General features: G+C 43.6%; 2 protein-coding genes across 2 annotated transcripts in view; both read right to left on the reverse strand.

The window, feature by feature from the left end:
* ap3d1 (adaptor related protein complex 3 subunit delta 1) overlaps window positions 1–22,146 on the reverse strand; it is a 1,136,182-nt gene that overhangs the window by 180,042 nt on the left and 933,994 nt on the right. The window lies entirely within an intron of this gene.
* LOC114663173 (interleukin-6 receptor subunit beta) overlaps window positions 1–22,146 on the reverse strand; it is a 59,208-nt gene that overhangs the window by 23,768 nt on the left and 13,294 nt on the right. The window contains exons 2-7 of the mRNA XM_051935297.1: window positions 18,295–18,415; window positions 10,289–10,470; window positions 2,443–2,609; window positions 2,107–2,275; window positions 1,614–1,696; window positions 1,273–1,504 (exon numbers count right to left, since the gene is read on the reverse strand). Of these exons, the coding sequence (XP_051791257.1) occupies window positions 1,273–1,504; window positions 1,614–1,696; window positions 2,107–2,275; window positions 2,443–2,609; window positions 10,289–10,470; window positions 18,295–18,415 (954 nt within the window). The remainder of the gene's footprint in view (window positions 1–1,272; window positions 1,505–1,613; window positions 1,697–2,106; window positions 2,276–2,442; window positions 2,610–10,288; window positions 10,471–18,294; window positions 18,416–22,146) is intronic.

The following is a 22,146-nucleotide window of genomic DNA, read 5'->3' on the forward strand; positions in this document are numbered from 1 at the left end:
GCACCCGGAGGAAACCCACGCAGACACAGGGAGAACATGCAAACTCCACGCAGGGAGGACCCGGGAAGCGAACCCGGGTCCCCAGGTCTCCCAACTGCGAGGCAGCAGCGCTACCCACTGCGCCACCGTGCCGCCCACCTTACTTTTATTCCATGTTAATTAGTGTTCCCTGATTTTAATTCTTATTTTGTCTTTTTTCTCTTTCTTCGTCATGTAAAGCACTTTGAGCTACATTATTTGTATGAAAATGTGCTATAGAAATAAATGTTGTTGTAGTTGTTGTTGTATTGGGTCTGAGTCTTCAAGAGCAGGTCAATTAAAATCAATTCAAAAGAAGTTAATTAGCAACAAAAACAGGTCACTAATTAAGAAAAGGGTTAGAATGAAAACCTGCAGCCACTGTGGCCCTCCAGGACTGGAGTTTGAGATCCCTGCTTTAGAATGTGCTACAAGTTAAATTTGTGAATTTCCCCTTGGGATTAATAAAGTATCTATCTATCTATCTATCTATCTATCTATCTATCTATCTATCTATCTATCTATCTATCTATCTATCTATCTATCTATCTATCTATCTATCTATCTATCTATCTATCTATCTATCTAAGTTAAAACTGGTAATGATAAAATCTCAAAAACTGACTGCACAGCGAGACTGGGGGGATACAGGTGGGCTGAGATGAGAGTCCATTAATAGGCCTGGAGTGGAAGGGTCAGATAGGTAAAATTGATGAGGCCCCTCCACATGCCCAAACCTGGGGAAAGTCGGCTAGAATGGGGGTAGGACTGGACAGAAGCTCTGGCTGAATAGGACTGGCATGAAGAGGGGAGTCGGCTTATCCTGTTGGCTTGGAAAGTACATCAAGGGAGATGAAGACATATAAGAAAGAAACTTAGTCATTCTGCCATTTTTCCCATCCACTGAAGAGAATACAAAGTAACTTTCTTCTGCCTGTTCTGCTACCTCTGTCTTGTTTCCTGAGGTCATAGATATAAAATATAATGTGACATGAGGGTTGCACCAGGGATTTGGGGACATTTTGTTAAGGACTACATAATAAGGAGTATAAAAGGGGAATAATGTCACCCAAGGACCCTAACCCAACACAACAAATGACATGCCTTGTCCAGGACAGCCATGTTTTATATGGTGCCTACAAGTGAGCAAAGCAGTGAAATTTATATCTGTTCTTCCATTAGAGGAACCTCTGCTCTCCACAGAACTTCTCCTTCAGTTTCTTCTCGCCTTTAGAAAGTGAAAATGATTTGCACCTGTTTGGTTGAAGGCAGGAATAGTGATAGTGGCCTCTGGAGACTCTCCCTTATGGTTGTATGCTTTAAGAAATATTGTGCAGGCCTCAGCAGGCAAATCAATGGTACATGAGGCAGACAGAGAGTCGCTGGAGCTGCAACCTGGAAAGAAGGCTCTCTCTGTCCCTCCTTCACGTAAGTAGGAAAGGCGAAATCCCAAGATCCTGCCATTCTCGTGCTGTCTCTGCAGAGGCTGAATGGAGAAGGAGAGAAAGCAGACAGGAAATGTCAGTGACAGGCAGAGGGGGCCAAAGTTGACCCACTAAAAAATCTGAATATCCTTTCAATAGAGGGAATTCTACCTTCCACAGAAGAAGGACTCTCCTGTTTCCAGATGGATCATGATGGGTTATATGTCTCCACAGCTGAGGGGCTAAAGAAGGCGCTAGAAGGACCAGAAGAGAAATTCATTAGGATTTATGACTAAAGACTAAATAAAATTCAGATCAGGCTCGGGCTGTTTAGGGTGAGGCCTATTCAAGGTAGGCTAGGGAGGTTCCTGGCCTGGTCTATGGGTCTTTATGGAGGTCATCGCCCTTTTCACTGCTTCAAATATACTCATAACTAATAGTGATTCGCTGGAATCCTGACTCATGTTGCTTCCTGCTTTGTACCTAACTTACCTAGGATAGGCTGCAGACCCTCCATCACAATTACATGAAGTGGGTTTGAACTGGATGGGTAGCTGGATGGATAGTAATTTCACTTTCACTGAGCTCTATCAAATATGTCTGTTTACTGTCTTCATTTTGCCCCCTTAAATTCATGAGAAAAGCCAATCAGGCTGGATTTTACCTGACTCAGGGGTCTCTGCCATCCTCTCTTCACTCCAGTCACTCCAGTGGCTCATGTTGCTCCTGTAGCGGCTTCGCAGCCGGATGGCATACTTTGTGTTAGCGGAGAAGTTGCACTGCTTTACAGGCTTCAGAGTTGCATACCCTAAGGCAAAGGGGACCACCTTTTTCTGACAAATAATAACAAAATGTAATTAAGTCTACTTTGTTTCTGGATTTCTGTCCAAATAGAGATGGCTTAGAAGTGTATGGGCTCTCTTTTTGAACTCTTCAGATTGCTCAGAGCCCACAGATCCTTTTTGATGTTAGAAAGTGTTTTTCATTTTCAGATGCCTACCTGCACCCGGCTGTCCTCCTGGTCTACAGCCTGATATTCCATCTCATAGGTGGCATGAGACAAATTAGATATTTGAGAGTAGGTCAGTGGATCCCAGTCCACAAGCAGGCAGCCGCTTTGTCCAGAGACAGAAGATATGTTCTTTATTCTGGGGGGAGATAACTTCACTGTAAAGGGACAAAGTAAAAAAAATGAACAAAAGCTTGTTAATAGTGGAGACAGTGAAGAGGGGTTAGACATCAGGGTGCAAGAACTGAGGAGTCTCTTCTTTTAGGTGTTGTAAACTGTATCACAGACTTGGCGGAAGTGTGTTGAGGCCTCCTATAAGACCTATTAAAGCAGGCCAGGACCTTTATTGGCCAGCTCAGAAGGAGTTCACCACAGATATTAGTCGGCCAGCTCAGAAGAAGTTCACCACAGATATTAGTCCCTTAATATATATAAGACAAAAAAGTTAATTGTGGACTTCAGAACAAAGGCTGAACATCCCCCACTGCATTTCAGTGGCTTTCCTATGGAGAGGGTCAGCAACACAAAATTCTTGGGCATCTACATCACTGAGAAGATCTCTCCTGGACCCTCAATATCTAGGGTTGCCAGATTAGGAAATTAGAAATACGGGACACTCTTAAAATCTCTCTCTATATTACTATATATATAAATGTATACATGCCCCCTACACACCCAGACCAATATATTATATAAAAGTAGAGACATAAGTTAAAAACATAAAGCAAGGATTTTAATGGGTTATGAAGAAAACAAAAGTATAATCATTTGAAAATTATTTAATATAAGCTAAAAGAAAATTCTGTAAAAGTGAAATCATTTGAAAATATTTATTTAATACAAACAACAGAGAAATATAATAATTTAATACCTAACCTAATAGGTAACATAATTATTTAATACAGGCAGTTAGAAAAAAAGTGGGCCGTGGCCAGTAGTAACAACACACTTTGTCGACAGTCACGGTATGTGGCAATGCTGACCCAGAACTGCACAGCAGCGCGGCTGGAGAGCAAAACGTAAGAGTGTCGCTGTGTTCAGCTGACCAGAGCAACTGAACAAGGCAGCAAACGGGCAGCAAACATTTATTTCCTCGTGACCTTTTCATCAAGAGAATCTGAGAAAAGAAAGTATAATTACTTATAAAGTTACAACTAAGTACCGTAAGAAGGTAGTAAAAATACCTATAACAAATAAAATACCTAATATATATATTTATTACGAAATTAGAAAATGAACTAAATACGGGAAATTTGGGTGTCCCTGAAAGGTCAGTATGGGACAGGGGACAAAATGATCAAATATGGGACATGTCCCGTATATAAGGGATGTCTGGCAACCCTATCAATACCACACACCAGGACAAGAAAGCTCCGCAGAGGCTGCACTTTCTTAGGAGGCCTAAGCGAGTGAGAATCCCTCCTCCTATCCTCACCACCTTCTACTGGGGTACTACTGAGAGGGTCCTGTCGAGCTGCATCACATCCTGCAGTGTGTCTGTCAAGAAGACTCTGCCACATGTGGTAAGGATGGCTGAGCGGGTTATCGGGGTCTCTCTCCCTTCCATTGAGGATATTTTTAAGGATAGAAACTCCTCTGCATTGTGAGAGACTCCTCACATCCCTATCATGGACTGTTCGATCTTTTGCCATCTGGTAAAAGACATCATTCCATGCAATCAAGAACAGCCAGAATGTGCAAGACTTTCTCTCCACCGGCAATAAGTCTGGTAAACTCTGTAACATTCACATAAGCGCTATATAAATGTAATGAATTACTATTATAACAAGCCAGTTTTTAGACACATAATCATTTATTTTTAGCCATAGTATTACTATTAATATTAGTATTACTATTACTATTACAGACTATTTTACATAAGTGCTTTGGCCTGGGTATGACATTAATCTGCATACAGCCCTGCAAACAGGTCCTCCAATTTACTGGGAAAATTTGGGGTTGGTGGCAGGATTGGCACTCCAGCCACCATAAAAAACCTCCCACTGTTCAGTGTGGTGTTGAGGGGTCACCCGTTGCACGGCTGCACTTGGATCTCAATCTGGGTGGTTCACCGTGTGGTGGGTGCTACAACACACTGTAATCAGCGCCTGCTCCCGACCCTTTTTCTAAGTATTGGTTGGACTTTGTCAATTTAGCACTGTCTTGGTTTGCCTCTTTATGTTTTTTTTCCTTTTTGCACTTTTTCTGGTCGTGAGTAATGCAATTTCATGCCACTGTATTTTAGCCTCAATGTTATGATTTGGAATCCTTCGATATTTTTTATGTGTTTTTCTCAATCATTTTAAATGATCTAGTATTTTTTTTATTGAGACCCTGTTTATTTTTTATTTTCTGCATATTTTTCTTTTTCCAGTTGTTTAATATTTTGTGCCATTTCGGTCACCATTTAACTCCCCGCCATGTTGTACAGCCATTGCGTTTCTTAGTGTGTCTCCTCAGGGGTCACAGCCTCAAGGTAATCGATACAATGGATTAAAAGGTCAGCTGAAAGTTGTGGACAGAACAGCCCTTTTGCTGAATTCTTATTTTGTTTTCTCACCTTGGTTCTGATCTTTTGCTAACTGATTTTGGACGATGAATTCTGCGTCTCCTCGTTTTGCCCCTACTCCTGTCTTTATGTTCTTCTACTGGTCTGCTCTCAAAATCTGTTTATCTCAGTGTTGTGCACTGGGGGTTGGGGGGGTGGGGTCTCAAAGCACATAAATCCCAGTCACTTTCAAAAATGCCCACCAGAACGGAAAACTATAAAATGTGAGCTTATAAAAAAGAAAACGCTTTCCACAAACTTGCTCTGTCAAACAGTGAAGCTCCGTAGAGCACAAACGCCATAAAGGTTTGCCTAGCCAGTAAAGCAATCCCAAGCAGACTCTGCCTAAGTGCAGTTTCCAAAGTCAAGGTCAAAAAACAGAGAAAAAAGTCAAAAAATCAGAGATCAAAAAAAAAATCACAATAAACACAACTACAGTACACTCACCAGTCGCTGACACGTTCAAAATGAACCATCGAGAAGTGCAGGAGACAGAGGGCAGTACCTGGCAGTGATTGACAGGTGGCCCCGCCTCTTAGGGAACCACCCACAAAACACATGGGACATAACAGACATAACACAGGCAGCTTAAAGGCAAGATCTGAAACAAAGAGCAATGCACCCAATCAACAAAAACAACATTAATATAAAGAAATAACACAAAAATGAACAAAAAAGGACAAGAAACAAGACTTTGAACCCCTGCTATGGGAGGAGCCCTGACTGAAACATGACAACTAGCAGACCCAAAAAATATCAAAAGAGAAGAAAGAGTCCCAAACATTACTAGAAATACCCAACAAGTTAGAGGAATCATCAAAACTCCGGCTTGTAACTAAAAATTAACAAGAATTTTTATAAATGGAGATTTATGTTTGCTGCGGTGGGTTGGCACCCTGCCCAGGATTGGTTCCCTGCCTTGTGCCCTGTGTTGGCTGGGATTGGCTCCAGCAGACCCCCGTGACCCTGTGTTCGGATTCAGCAGGTTGGACAATGGATGGATGGATGGATTTATGTTTGAAAAGGGGGAAAATATAACAACATTATTCAAACAAACTGACAAGCTAACATGTCCCAATACACTTATCCAATGAGAAGAATCCAAGGATAAAGCAAAAAATAATCGAAAACCAGAATATCCAAACAAAAAAAACTCAATTGCCCTGGAGGATAAAAATGTCATTTTGGAACTGCAGATGCTATGTTAAAAAACAAAAAAACAAAAACAAACTTCCATCTACCTCTATTTTAAGTTTTCTGTTTTGCTCAGATGAATTACAATGAACTATAAAGGACAATTTGCAAGAGAAATTTGTGGGACCCTTGAAAGTATCTTGAAAACATCTGCATTCTTTCTTTCTTTCTTTCTTTCTTTCTTTCTTTCTTTCTTTCTTTCTTTCTTTCTTTCTTTCTTTCTTTCTTTCTTTGTGACTGATAATTTATTACCTAAGTACTTTTCTCTTTCTTGTAACTTAAGGTGAAATAATCAGACAGTTTGCAACTTAATGGTAAAAGAACTGGAGATGGTAAAGATTGTAAAGATAATGTACAAGGATCAAAGCTTTTAGGCAGAGCCATCCATCACCAGTCATGTGTATGTAACATCATGAGGTCTGCAATTCCATGTGGATTTCTGACATAAATAAAGCCCGTCTGAGAGACCTGAGAGTGATGTCAGAGATAGTGATACGTTGGTAAAAGGGATCCCATTTTATCTGGCCATCGGAGAACACAACTCAGGCATCAGTGTGCTTACTGAATCTAGAAGATGCTCAGAATACCATTCTCTTTTGGTAGGGCAGATAACCTTTCATAAGACCATATATTGTAAGTGTCAGAGTGGATGGACAGGCATCCTGGCTGGGTTGGTTGTTGGTATATTTCATGGTCAGAAGCAGGCCCGGCCTTAGGCACAGGCGAAGTAGGCGACCGCCTAGGGCCCCGGCGTCCGGGGAGCCCTGGATCGACGGCGGCCAGGCCCCTGGCCCACCCCTCCCCTCGCATGTTTAAATCACATAGGCCAGCGGGGGCGTGTCCGTGTGGGCGGCTGTCTATAAAAGCGGAGCGGTTTGGGTCAAAATCTCTATGGGTCGAACGTTCACATCAGTGAATCAGCCCTCATCATCATTCGTCGAAGAAGAAAGAAGAAGTCAAGATCTCATAAATCCTTCCACCTCGTCAGTGGCAGCAGGTGGCACGGGAGCGGGAAGGCAGAACCGCAATCTGAGTTGTGAGAACGAACGAAAACCCTGTCTGTCAGTATGTCCTCGAAGCGTAAATACGAATCTGGAGCAGCCAAGCGAAAGAAAAAGCAGATACTGATGCTTTCATTGCGTCTCAGAGAGGAGCTTTGCTCAATTTTGTGAGAGTTGGTGCTGGTAACAGCGGTAGTCGCAGTATGGAGAGCAATGAAGGCCCAGGCCGAGGCCCCCACAGAGAGAGTGCGTCATCGGTAGAATCAGATTCAGAAACTGCTGAAACACAAACACTCAGCCTCAGGCTTTGTGACACTGATGATGATGCAGAAATGAAAACTCAATCTGGTACTGTAACCATTAGACAAGACTCCGAAAACGAGCGGGATTATGAAGATTCTGAACGAGAAGCTGAACTTTCTCAGGTTCCCGAGTTGCAAGGCCGAGTGATTGCAGGCGCGGATGATGATCAAGGAAATGCAGCTCCTAACAGTAAGAGTAACAATGACACATCCGGTGTTTCTGAGTAGTGGAAAGATCCAGGGTTTTGGCCAGAATTGCCAATATCTGATTCAGAACGTACTTTCCTAGTTGAAAAGGGGCCTCATCGTGATTTGAGCTTGAAATATCCCCCTGATGACAATTTACGCTATTTCTCGAATGGGTTCTTCTTAAGAAAGCTTCCAAATGGCGAGACAATTGATCGGCCTTGGTTGATTTACTCACCTAGCAAGAATGCTGTATTTTGCTTTCCCTGCAAGCTATTTTCTCCTTGGTCTAATTTTCACGCATTTCGCAGAGCTTCCAGGGTGGCTCCGCCCCCCTCAGGGGGCCCCAGGACCCCCCTTTCGCCTAGGGCCCCATAATACCTAAGACCGGGCCTGTCAGAAGGCCATAACATAAGGACAGAGGAAGGCTGCTTCCCAGTGCCATGTTCACAGGGTGGCAGTATCTCTCTGGTGGAACTCCTATTTGTAATCCAGCAGGGCATATTGAAAGCTCTAGTCCTGAGAGGCTGACCTGTTGGGGTATTTGGGTGCTGCCAGAAGGAGCTGCAGGAGAATGCTGGCCCTATTTTGGGGAACTTTCATCTGGCCTGGAAGTGCTTCCAATAATGTGTAGTGCTTTGACCCCAATAGTACTCTCAGGTCAAGCATAAAAGATGGCACCTCATCTGCACTGGGGAGTCAGAGTCAGGAGGCAGCAGATGACACTTGTGGAGGAGTGGTGAAGAAAGACAGAAGATGACTTATTTACTACGCTGGACTGATTGAATGCTATAGAAACATTATTATATATTAAAAGTACCTTTTATTTTACCCAAAATTGTGTATGGTTTAGTTGTGTCTGCTGTTTGGTGCTCTGGTGTGCCCCCTGGTGGTCACAATATATATATTGTCTCCCGCACCCCATGCCGGGATGTCCCTTCTATGTATGTTCCGGGGAAGCAACCATGGGCTACTCATTACCTCCCCTGGGACGCCTGGTGGCAGCCTCCCTGCTGACGGTGGTGCCTCAGTTTCCCGCAGAGCTCCATGGGAGATGGAGTTCTCCACAGCCCTTTTGGGATCTTGGGTGGCCGCCAGGAGGTGCTGCATGGGTCCCTGAGCCTGCATGGGCGACTCTGCAGCCCCGCCTGGAAGTGCAATCGGAAACAGGTAATCAAGCACCTGGAGCACTTCTGGGTGGGCTATAAAAGGGGCCAGCAACCACCACTCAGGAAGCCAGAATCGGGAGGAAGAGGACAAGGTTGCCAGGGAGGAGTGGTGGAGGAAGAGAAAGTGCTTTGGGTGAAACTGTGAGTGCTTTTGGGACTGTGTATAGCCTGTGGGGTTCACGGGGAAGATGTGTGTATGGAGATTGTCGCCGTCTTTCTCATGGGGTTTAGCAGGTTTAGAGAAGGTGTTCCCAAAAGCAGTGGACCTCACAGTGAGAGTAAAGACAATGTGTTTTTTGTAAGAGGCTTTAACCAAAATGTGTCCGCTTCCAAGAGTCCAAAAGTAATCACAAAAAAGACACGGAAAATAAAAATAACAAGAAAACATACAATACCCATAAACATTAATTTCTGTCTCAGGCAGGCCACCAGGTTACCTGCTCCTTTATGTTACACATAATAAGACAGGGTAGCTGGTTTCTGATCTGTCCATGGAGCTACACCTTATTGTCACACAATACTTATAAAAAGTGTTCTGTCCCTTGGAAGTTTTAACATTTTATTATTATACAACATCAAATCACGTGGATTGTTTTTGAATGTTGAATGTTTTTTGACACTGATCAACAGAAAAAGACCCTTTAATGTTAAAGTGGTCCAGGTTTATATACTGTATGTATATATATAATTATTATCATACATGGGCATCTGAGGATCACCCATCTTATTCTGTTCATGCTTAGCAGTACCACCCCAGGATGGCAGGGGGTGCTGTCACTAACTATATCATCTCTTTTTCCCTCTGCAGTATCGAGAAAACACCCAGTGAGGGCAGCTGAGCCCTGCCTACAACACTCCTGGAAACTCCTCCCCTTCCGGCCAAGTCCTATAAATACCAACATCCCTGGAAGGAACAGCGTCAGTTGTAAAGCAGTCCATCTGCATGATGGAAGTCCCTGAGACTGATCAGTACAGCAGACTCTTCAAAACAGAGATTCTAGGCTATCAAGGCAGTGTGGGTGCAGTTTTCTGTTACTGTGCCGCCAAGGGCCTATTTAAGTTGTATTTTTGGACTCTTGTATTAAATGGGATGGTCTGGTAGTTCCCCCAGCTATTCCTATGGACTCCTCTGCTGATTCCCTCCTTGACAATATATATACAGTATATATATATATATATGTGTGTGTGTGTGTGTGTGTGTGTGCGCGCACGCATGTGCATGTGTGTGTTGCTCATGCTACAGTTAGTGAAGCCCTATGTGGAGTACTGAGGAGTGAAAGTCTATGCAGGCATCACTCATAACCGGTGCTTACATAGATAAGGTCTGTGTGGGTGTTCAGCGCAGTGTCTGAGAGTAGGCCAACACATTATGAATTTGGGGAGTTCCACTGACTTCATGATAATACAGAGACCAAGGACAGATCCAGAATTTAATACCTGCTTCGATTCCCAGTAGACAGATGAATGGAGACTCGGTGTGGCCCGTCTTGCTCTCGGCACTCACTGATATCCTGTAATAGGAATGCAGACTGTACACTAGCACCGAGCAGGACATATGAGGAGATGAGGTCCGACAGGTGAGGGCTTCCATATACTTCTCACCACAGCTCCCTAAAACCCTAGAAAATCAAATGAAGATGTCAAATGAGATGTCTTGAACATCTCCAACAGATTGACTTTAATATTGGTACAGTAGAAGCTGTCAGTGAAATTAAAATGACTTCCTATTTCTGGCATGAATAGATCCCAATGCTTGAAGGGCTTCAGGACAAAATTGCTGTGAATTAAAATACTAAGTCTGACTTCTGAAGTCTGTATAGTGTGGAAAGTGGCCCGGACACAGACAGGCGGACACCATAGGTCCAAAGTCCAACACACGTTTATTCATATTCCACTATTTACAAGGGCACACACAACCCACTTTCACCCCAAAGTCCAGGCCTCATAATGCCCCTCTTTCTCTTTTCAGGCCGCCTCCGCTCCTCTCCTCTCCTCCCGAGCTCCGTCTCTCTTCCTCCCGACTCAAGTCCCGGAATGGAGGAAGGAGGCCTCTTTTATTCCCACCCGGACGTGCTCCAAGGGGCCTCCCGATTAGCTTCCGCCAGCACTCCCAAGTGTGGCGGAAGTACCGGCCGCACACCCGGAAGCGCTCCGGGTGTCCCTGGTCTTCTTCCCCCCAGCACTTCCAGGTGTGGCGGAAGTGCCGATGGCCAGGGCTCCTCAGGCATTGGGGCGAGGATTGAGCTTCTAAGCTCTGTTCCAATGGTCCCCAAAGCCACCAGGGCGGTTGCCCCCTCATAGTGTGGGGGAGGCATAATCCCTCTTCCAGTCCTTCTGGGTATCCGGGCTGGGTGCCACACCCAGCCGCTTGCCACAATAGACACAGAAACCCAGAGGGCAGTGCTGCTGTCTCACAGCACCAAATATCAGGGTTCAATCCCTTTATTATTAGTCATTATCCTTCCCCAATGTGTGGTATCTTCCCTACTGATTTCAAGAAGTCTCATGTGATTCCTCTTACCAAGAAACCTTCTCTTAATTCATCTTCCATTCAGAATTACCATCCGGCCCACCTTCTGCCATTTCTGTCTCTGGAACACCTAGTCCACAAAAACACTCTCCTCTTTTCACACTGACAGCAAACTACTAGATCCTCTTCAATCTTGATTCCATAATGATCACTCTATTGAGACTGCACTGCTTTCAGTCAACCTGTTTGAGCTGTTTCTCCTCTGTTGTCATGCTTCTTCACCTTTCATTAGCCATCGACATTTTTAATCACTCCTTGCTTATCTCGTCCTTCAATAAACTTATAATCCATGGTTCTGCTTTGGACCGGTTCAAGTACTACCTTCTTGATAGATCCCTTTGTGTCTCCTGGCCTAACTCCTTGTCTTGTCCACAGAACCTCTCCACCGGTGTGTCTCAAGGATCAGTGATGAGTCCACTTTTCTTTCCTCTCTACATTCGCTCCTTAGGCAATGCTGTTTCTTCTCATGGCTTTTCTTACCACCACCACCATCCTGATGATACACAGAACTTCCTCTCATTTCCAAGCCCAGATCTCCAGCTGTCTCTCTGACATCTCGTCATGGATGACTGCTCATCACCTTAGACTTAACCTTTCAAAGTCATTTATCTGTTTCTTGCCTTCTGCTTCTCCTTCTTCAGATTTGTCTCTAAGAATTACTCTTCAAGATCTCACCCTCTCACCATCACTCAAAGTTGGGAATCCTGGCATGAGTCCAGAATCCTTACTTTCATTTATCTTATATATAAATGTCTACGTGTGAAAGTGTGGAGTCTGTCTGTCCGGCTCGGAAGTGTGAGGCTACAGCCTGAATCTCAAAGAGCCGGCAAGGTGGCCCCAAGTTAACAAGTTGGAAGAAGAAAGAAGTACAAGGCTACAGCATGAAGCTGAAAGAAAGTGAAACCACCAAGGAAAGACAAACGAGAGAGAAACTCGCTTAGCCATTGACGGACAAGGGGGGCGAGGACCTCCACAAAACAAAACCACCGACTAAGCGTTTCAATTTTTGTTTCTGATGATTTCAATAACTTCCCATGGGCTCACCACCTATGGGAGGGGCCAAGGAGGTCGGATGCAGTGTGAGTTAGGTGGTGGCCGAAGGCGGGGACCTTGGTGGTCCGATCCTCGGCTACAGAAGCTGGCTCTTGGGACGTGGAATGTCACCTCTCTGAAGGGGAAGGAGCCTGAGCTAGTGCGCGAGGTTGAGAGGTTCTGGCTAGATATAGTCGGGCTCACCTCGACGCACAGCTTGGACTCTGGAACCAATCTCCTTGAGAGGGGCTGGACTTTGTACCACTCTGGAGTTGCCCCTGGTGAGAGATGAGAGCGGGTGTGGGTATACTTATTGTCCCCCGACTTGGAACCTGTACATTGGGGTTAACCCCGGTGGACGAGAGGGTAGCCTCCCTCCGCCTTCGGGTGGGGGGATGGGTCCTAACTGTTGTTTGTGCGTATGCACCAAACAGCAGTTCGGAGTACCCACCCTTTTTGGAGTCCCTGGAGGGGGTGCTAGAGGGCATACTTTCTGGGGACTCTCTCATACTGCTGGGAGACTTCAATGCTCACGTGGGCAATGACAGTGAGACCTGGAAGGGCGTGATTGGGAGGAATGGCCCCCCCGATCTGAACCCGAGTGGTGTTTTGTTATTGGACTTCTGTGCTCGTCACTGATTGTCCATAACGATCACCATGTTCAAGCATAGGGGTGTTCATATGTGCACTTGGCACCAGGACACCCTAGGCCTCAGTTCGATGATCGACTTTGTGGTCGTGTCGTCGGACTTGCGGCCACATGTCTTGGACACTCGGGTGAAGAGAGGGGCGGAGCTATCAACTGATCACCACCTGGTGGTGAGTTGGCTTCGATGGTGGGGGAGGATGCCGGTCAGGCCTGGTAGGCCCAAACGTGTTGTGAGGGTCTGCTGGGAACGTCTGGCAGAGCCCCCTGTCAGAAGTAGCTTCAACTCCCACCTCCAGCAGAACTTCTACCATGTCCCGAGGGAGGTGGGGGACATTGAGGCCGAATGGGCCATGTTCCGTGCCTCTATTGTTGAGGTGGCTGACCGGAGCTGTGGCCGTAAGGTGGTCAGTGCCTGTCGTGGCGGCAATCCCCAAACCCGTTGGTGGACACCGGCGGTGAGGGATGCTGTCAAGCTGAAGAAGGAGTCCTACTTGTCCCTTTTGTCCTGTGGGACTCTGGAGGCAGCTAATAGGTACAGGCAGGCCAAGCAGAATGCAGCTTTGGTGGTTGCTGAGGCAAAAACTCGGGCGTGGGAGGAGTTTGGGGAGGCCATGGAGAACGACTTTCAGACGGCTTCGAGGAGATTCTGGTCCACCATCCGGCGTCTCAGGAGGGGGAAGTAGTGCAGTGTCAACACTGTATATGGTGGGTATGGTGCGCTGCTGGCCTCGACTTGGGACGTTGTGGGTCGGTGGGGGGAGTACTTCGAAGACCTCCTCAATCCCACTAACATGCCTTCCAATGAGGAAGCAGAGCCTGAGGGCTCGGAGGTGGGCTCCCCCATCTCTGGGACTGAGGTCACCGAGGTGGTCAAAAAAACTCCTTGGTGGTAGGGCCCCGGAGGTGGATGAGATACACCCGGAGTTCTTCAAGGCTCTGGATGTTGTAGGGCTGTCTTGGTTGACACGTCTCTACAACATCGCATGGACATCAGGGACAGTGCCTCTGGATTGGCAGACCGGGGTGGTGGTCCCCCTCTTTAAGAAGGGGGACCGGAGGGTGTGTTCCAACTACAGAGGGATCACACTCCTCAGCCTCCCTGGAAAAGTCTATTCAGGGGTTCTGGAGAGGTGGGTCCATCAGATAGTCGAATCTCGGATTCAGGAGGAACAGTGTGGTTTTCGTCCTGGTCGCGGAACAGTGGACCAGCTCTATACCCTTAGCAGAGTCCTGGAGGGTGCATGGGAGTTCGCCCAGCCAGTCTACATGTGTTTTGTGGACTTGGAAAAGGCGTTCGACCGTGTCCCTCGGGGAATCCTGTGGGGGGTAATCCGAGAGTATGGGGTACCGGCCCCCCTGATAAGGGCTGTTCAGTCCCTGTACGATCTGTGCCAGAGCTTGGTCCGCATTGCTGGCAGTAAGTCGAACCCGTTTCCAGTGAGAGTTGGACTCTGCCAGGGCTGCCCTTTGTCACCGATTCTGTCCATAAAATTTATGAACAGAATTTCTAGGCGCAGCCAGGGTGTTGAGGGGGTCCGGTTTAGTGGACTCAGGATTGGGTCACTGCTTTTTACAGATGATGTTGTCCTGTTTGCTTCATCAGGCCGTGATTTTCAGCTCTCTCTGGATTGGTTCGCAGCTGAGTGTGAAGCAGCTGGGATGGGAATCTGCACCTCCAAATCTGAGACCATGGTCCTCAGCCGGAAAAGGGTGGAGTGCCCTCTCAGGGTTGGGAGTGAGATCCTGCCCCAAGTGGAGGAGTTCAAGTATCTCGAGGTCTTGTTCACGAGTGAGGGAAGAATGGAGCGTGAGATTGACAGGCGGATCAGTGAAGCATCCGCAGCATCTCCTTGTGACGCTTCCTTCAACTGCTACCTGACCTTGCCAACTCCTTTAAAATGTAGGTTCTCGACTGTGTTCTCTGTTCACCATTTCACTCCTACTTCTCCTCTGCTTCGGTCTCTTCAATGGCGTCCTGTTGCTGCTGTAGACTACGTCTCATGTCTTGACCTGCGGTTCTCTGAATTGTTCTACCCCTCAATATCTCTAGTCAAGGGTCTCTCCATATGTCCCTTCAAGAAGTCTCCATTCCATCTCTGGCTGACAGCTGACCATCCATCCCTTTTCTTGGCCAGACGTACCAAAACTGGACAATGCTTCTCTGTTCTTGATCCAAAGCCGTGGAATGATCTCCCTTTGGCTGTTCGCACTGCGTCCAGTTTCCTAATGTAATGCAATGACACCTTTTCATTAACTATATTGGAACTTCTTAGTTTCTCTTATACAGAACAGCCGATGTTATTCTGGCACAGCGTGTAGGACACTGGTGTGCATCTTAGTCAAGTCAGTCAGTCATTTTCCAACCCGCTAAATCCTAAAATAGGGTCACGGGGGTCTGCTGGAGCCAATCCCAGCCAACACAGGGCGCAAGGCAGGAACAAATCCCGGGCAGGGTGCCAGCCCACCACAGGGCACACACGCACACACACACACACCAAGCACACACTAGGGACAATTTAGGAACGCCAATGCACCTAATCTGCATGTCTTTGGACTGTGGGAGGAACAGAGAAAACCCACGCAGACACGGGAAGAACATGCAGACTCCACGCAAAGAGGACCCAGGAAGCGAACCCAGGTCTCCTTACTGCAAGGCAGCAGCACTACCACTGCGCCACCGTGCTGCCCTCTTAGTCGAGTGGCATAAGTAATTATACAGCAGTGGGCTGACTATTCCATCATGCTCATTTTTATCTTGTTGTCAGTTTCTTTTGATGTTTGCACCTTCTTATCAATCTTTTATGTATTTTAACTTGAACGTTGCATGGATAAAGATGTCTGCTAAATAAATGAATAATAATAATAATGTGCATGTGAGGTTTCTCCTGGTCTTCCAGTTTCCTCCAACACCACAAGGATGCACATTTTTGGTTAAGTGGGACCTCTGAATAGGCCTGGCATGATTCAGATGTCTGTGTGTGTGTGGGGGGTGGGGTATGTGCAGGGCCATCTTAACGCATGGGCACGCTGGGCAGTTGCCTGGGGGCCCCACGAACATAGGGGCCCACAGTGTTTCTGATACCAATGAATGATTCTGTTTTGCTATCAAAACAGGGCCCCAGTGCTCTACTTTGCCTGGGAGCCTATGATGCTGTTAAGATGGCCCTGTGTGTGTGTGTGTGTGTGTGTGTGCGTGTGTGTGCATGTGTGTGTGTGTGTGTGTGTGTGTGTGTGTGTGTACGCAGTGGTGCCATTCAACAAGCTATCATCCCATCCAAGGTTGGTTCCACCTTTGTTGCTTGATGGAGCAAAAAAAAAAGGCTGTGGCTCCCTGATGGCCCTATAACTAAAAGTATGATTCTAATAACAGAAGGACACACTTATTTAACAAAACTAATTTTCCAGGTTTTTGATGTCAATCCTCTTGTCACCTTCTCTTTATCACTTGGCATCCATTTTAAAAGCCATCATATGAGGTCAAGAGGAGGGTACCAGTCCAGCCCACCCTGTCTATGACATGATGGCAGCAATGGTAAGTCACTCTTGTTCAAGATCTTGCAGACTCCATGTTAGCCTCGGGGAACATCTGCTCCTTCTTCACAGTTTACTGACCATTCCACTGTAGTCATATCCCAAGTATTTTATAAGCCTAAACAAAGGAACAAATAAATAGATGGCACAGCGGTACTGGTTTAGTGTTTTGCGTCTTGACTTTGAGGAGACCCACATAACACATTTGTGACAAATGGTTGGCATCAATGGCAAAATACCACATGCACTGCTCATCATTCTAAGCATTTAACATCCAGAGTTCAGAATAATGACCACCACACCATTATAAAGCATCAGCAGAGTGCATTTTATTTCATTCACATTTTAAGTCAGCCAGATGTTTCAGGCCCAGCTGCCCTCTGGCAGTTGTTAAGCATGGGACCATTCAGCTGAGTTTAAGTGAGAACCAGGGGGACAGAGTGCTGAAAACACAACCTAGCTCTTCCAACACGTGTCCCCATCGTAAAAGGGTCTTCATTCTACTAATCTATGTCTCCTGACCAAACTGCAAAAAATCTGCTGTCCATTTCAGTAATATATGCCACAGAGCACCTCAGCAACACACTAAATAAATAGAGGATAACTCCTGATATGTCTGCTTTTTCCAGCTAGGTCTTAAAACCAAACAGTTGCCCATATTGGCATCACTGGGTTATTTAGTGCATAACTCTCTTTAGCCTCATCTCACCTATACAGGTGGGCTCATCTACTCTCTTTACACTCCTCACAGCAGCCCCCATGTCCCATTTCCACAAAAAAAAATGTTCACACCCTTTTCTGAGACCTACATTTCTTCACAAGTCTCAGCCCTTGGGCTTATCTCCAAAACAAATCAGAGTCTGAGCAGGAAACATATCACGGAAAAAAGTGGCTTTGAAAAATATAAACAGGAACCTGGGCACACGTCAGGCTGCCATCATTGCAAAAACAGAAGTGCAAAGTGGGGCACAACTGAACTTCTTAAAAAAGACACTGGTGGAAAAGCTTGTAAAAAAGGTGCTGTACAATACCAACAGACAGACAGACAGATTGTTATAAAGGCACTATATAATCGATAGATAGATAGATAGATAGATAGATAGATAGATAGATAGATAGATAGATAGATAGATAGATAGATAGATAGATAGATAGATAGATAGATAGATAGATAGATAGATAGATCTTTATTGTCATTGTCACTTTTACAAAGGAACAACGAAATTGATGGTGCCAACAAAAGTATTCACTCTCTTGGAGTTTTATACAGTATTGAATCATAGTTACCATTCGCTTCTTTATAAATCAAGAATGGGGAAGTGATTAAATTTTTTTTTAAATTTTAAAAATCTTAAATTTCACTTTAAAAAGCAGTTTCATATGTCATACTGTAATATATACCATATGGCATTTAGAGATATCTCAAAATGAATTTCAGATATCTTAAAATATCATTTATTTTTTAAGATATCTGAAACTTGCTTTGAGATTTCTTAAAATAATTTCCTTTACATTTTAAGATATCTGCAATACATTCTGAGATATTTCAAAATAACCATGCCTGCGTTTCAAGATGGCTTCAAATGAATTTTCAGATAGATAGATAGATAGATAGATAGATAGATAGATAGATAGATAGATAGATAGATAGATAGATAGATAGATAGATAGATAGATAGATAGATAGATAGAGTGACTCACTGTGTAACATTAAGTGTGAAGTTGCTGTCCACGTGCAGCGCTTCTCCTGCATCCCAGGTGCAACTGAAGTTGGTCAAAGGAAAGAAAATACAAGACATGATCCGCAGACCCTGTAGCAAATCTAGGACAAGACAAGAAAAGTGAGAGTGTCATCTTTACATGCTTCCACTGGGATCTGTCATTAGAAAACATAATGTTAATTTTCACTCGTACACAGATGACACCCAGCTATACTTTTCTTTTAGACCAAATGAAGTTTCTCCAATGTTATATTTAAATAGTTATGTTAGTGAATTAAAGGAGTGGATGGATGTGAACTACTTGTCTTTAAACACTGATAAAACAGAGATGTTAATTATTGGAGGGAATGATGCTGACCACAACAATATTTTGTCATCATTTAACTCCATTGGAGTCACCATTAATTTTATTGAATCAGCCCACAATCTAGTAGTTATCTTTGACTCTAGCAAGTCATTTAAAGCACACATTACAAAGTTGTCTAAATTATGTTTCTTCCATATTAAAAATGCTGGGAAATTAAGGTGTTTTCTAAATAAGCAAGGTTCTGAGAAATTAATTCATGCATTTATTTCTAGTAGGATTGATTACTGCAATGCGGTGTTCACTGAATGTTCAAAATGTTCTTTATACAGCCTCCAGTTAGTCCAAAATGCTGCTGCAAGAATTATTACAAGAACAAGAAAATACGAACACATAACTCCAGTTCTTAAATCCTTATACTGGCTCCCGGTTAAGTTTAGGGCAGATTTCAAAATCCTCATTTTAACATATGAAGCATTAAATGGCCAAGGTCCGGCTTACTTGTCATGACTTACAAACCAGAGCGCACATTAATATCTCAAGATGCCAGTCTGCTTATGATTCCAAGGATTAATAAAATAACAGTGGGAGGTTGAGTTTTAGTTACAGGGCCCCTAAACTGTGGCGTGGTCTGCCTGCTACTATAAGAGATGCCCCTTCGGTCTCAGCTTTCAAATCCCGGCTGAAGACTCACTACTTCAGTTTAGCATATCCTGACTAGAGCTGCTGATTAACTCTACAGACTGCATCTTTTTGTTAGTCATTAGCACTAAAATACAAGTAACATGATAGTTATCATTTGTTACTAACCCTCACCTATTCTGTTTGTCTTCTCGGTACTCAAATGTGGCACTCGGACAATCTGCCAAGTTGTTTTGCCTGCCTAAGGTAAAGTCATCTCTGATGGAGGATCACAGGAATCATCAGGTAGAAGGGTCCTTTCATCGGATTGGCTGGTCCAGCACTGACTCAGCTGTGGAATGGCCAATAGAGTGAGGCAGCTTGATGGTCGAGGTCTCCAGGACTCTGAACAAATCCAAATCGTATTATGGGATATCATCTACTGTTGAATTCTGCTCTGTACTTGTAAAATTTCTATTGCACTATTATATTGTATTTAGGATTACTTGTGTTCTGTTCTGTGTATTGTATGGTATTGATCCCCCTTCTTTTTGACACTCACTGCACACCCAACCTACCTGAAAAGGGGTCTCTCTTTGAACCGCCTTTCCCAAGGTTTCTTCTTTTTTTTCCCTACAAGAGTTTTTTTTTGGAGTTTCTCCTTGTCTTCTTAGAGAGTCAAGTTTTTCTGTCAAAATGCAGGGTCTGTTAAAGCCCATTATAGCACTTCTTGTGTGTTTCTGGGCTATATAAAAATAAATTGTATTGTATTGTATCTTCTCTTTAGTGGATTGCCATCCTATTACAAGATGGTTCATAGTCCTTGTTTTGTCATGGTAGGGTACTAATGCTGTTTACCAATTCAGGCTCGTTATTATGTAGACCTAAACAGAATGCTCCAAATCCCACCATTAGTCCACTCTTACCTGCCTTGTCAGTGTCAGGACTGTCTCCTATTGTAATCCACCATGTCCAATTTTCTTTTACATCAAAAACAAGTTAAACTTTTTCATTCATACATAGAATAACTTACTGATTCCAATTGTTCACAAAACATAAGCAAAATGTGTGTTGGGAAAATCATACAGCCTGATTAATAAGCACCAGGTGTCTCTCTGACTTGATTGGCCTCTAGTCCAACGTTATCTGCCATGGCCCTTGGATGGATAGACAGAGCTTGGATGTGACAGCAGACACACTGAGCCTCTTTGTCAGTTTAATTTTATATTGGTCTGGCTTCCTTGATGTTACCTTCCAGTCTAAATCATTTCTCAATGGCTCAGCTTGGGCAGACATTGCCTCCATTCCATTCCTGGCTAGAACTAACCTGATTCATCTTGGACACCTGTATTCCCCCAGGCTGTCTTCCTCCTCACTGAGGTTCATAAATTTTACCTGTGCATCTAAATCCACGCGTTTAATGCCACTGACTGAGTATCAAAGCAGCAGCAGCTTCACCTTCAGCAGGGATGTTGGTTGCAGCAGAGTCTTCAACTGCTCCACCACAAACTAAATGTCCTAGAGCAACACTTAAACAAAGTTTTTATCTGATCAGGCAGGGTGATGGGAATTTCAATTCACTTTGCTGATTTGATTCCTTTTTACTACAAAATTAAGTAAATCAATTTATTTGATTAATTTGATTTGTTCAATTCATTCATAAAAAAATTTAAAAGCTTTTGTGGGGAAGGGGGTCCACCTTGAATGAATCACAAATTCATTATTTATTTAATTACAATATATTATTTATTAAATTATATAGTATACATGCTGGTAAGTCATCCACCTTAATAAAAAGGTAACTGTCTGTGTGTCTGCTTTTGAATCCATCTGGTTGCAATGTCTCAGTCATTCAAGCAGGTGGTGCATCACAAACATTTATACAGTTTTAACGGATCCTATACCAAATGGTATATAACAGAGACATATGCATTACATGGTGTACTGCAAACATTAACACTGAGGTCTATGGTTGGTTATTAAGATTTTACCCTTAGACAGCTAGCACAGCTAATCTATATACATATATCCATCCATCCATCCATTTTCCAACCCGCTGAATCCAAACACAGGGTCACGGGGGTCTACTGGAGCCAATCCCAGCCAACATAGGGCACAAGGCAGGAACCAATCCCGGGCAGGGTGCCAACCCACCGCAATATACATATATATATATTTATATATATATATACTAGGGGGCAAGCCCAAATCCCAGTTGCAGCCAGAATATTAGTAAAATCTGTAAATATACAAAAGAAAAATTATTATGTATTTCATTCAAAATCACGAAATTCTATAAATATGTAAAAGAAAAATTAATTATCATTTAACGGAGTAAAAATCATGAAATGAGAATAAAATATTTACTCTCTTATTGATTGGAGTATTCCTGTTAAACTGAGGTCCACTATGCTCGATGATTATTTATAAGAGACTAAATAAACAATCCATTCATTTCAACAGACAAAAACCATGACTTTCTTGATATTTTAGTTTATAACTTAAAAATGTAATAAGAATCTGAAAATCTAACAATATCACATTAAAGTTCGATAAATTCTGAAAAAAATGATACCAAATATATATATGTAGGTTTAAAAATAAGCCCAATTTAAAGCATGACATAAATAAGTCACATAAAAAGTCACATGAAATTGTTGCAGTTTTAGGTTTAGGATTTTATTTATATATTATATATTATATATATATATATATATATATATAGATATATATATATATATATATATATATATATATATATATATATATATATATATATATATATATATATATATATATATATATATATAAATATAAATATATACTGTATATAAATTCCAGCTTCTGTCTGTCTGCTTTCATGACAGAACTACTTAATGGATTTAGATTGGGTTTGTTTGCATAATT

Source organism: Erpetoichthys calabaricus, chromosome 12, assembly GCF_900747795.2.
Source record: "Erpetoichthys calabaricus chromosome 12, fErpCal1.3, whole genome shotgun sequence".
Lineage (NCBI taxonomy): Eukaryota > Metazoa > Chordata > Cladistia > Polypteriformes > Polypteridae > Erpetoichthys > Erpetoichthys calabaricus.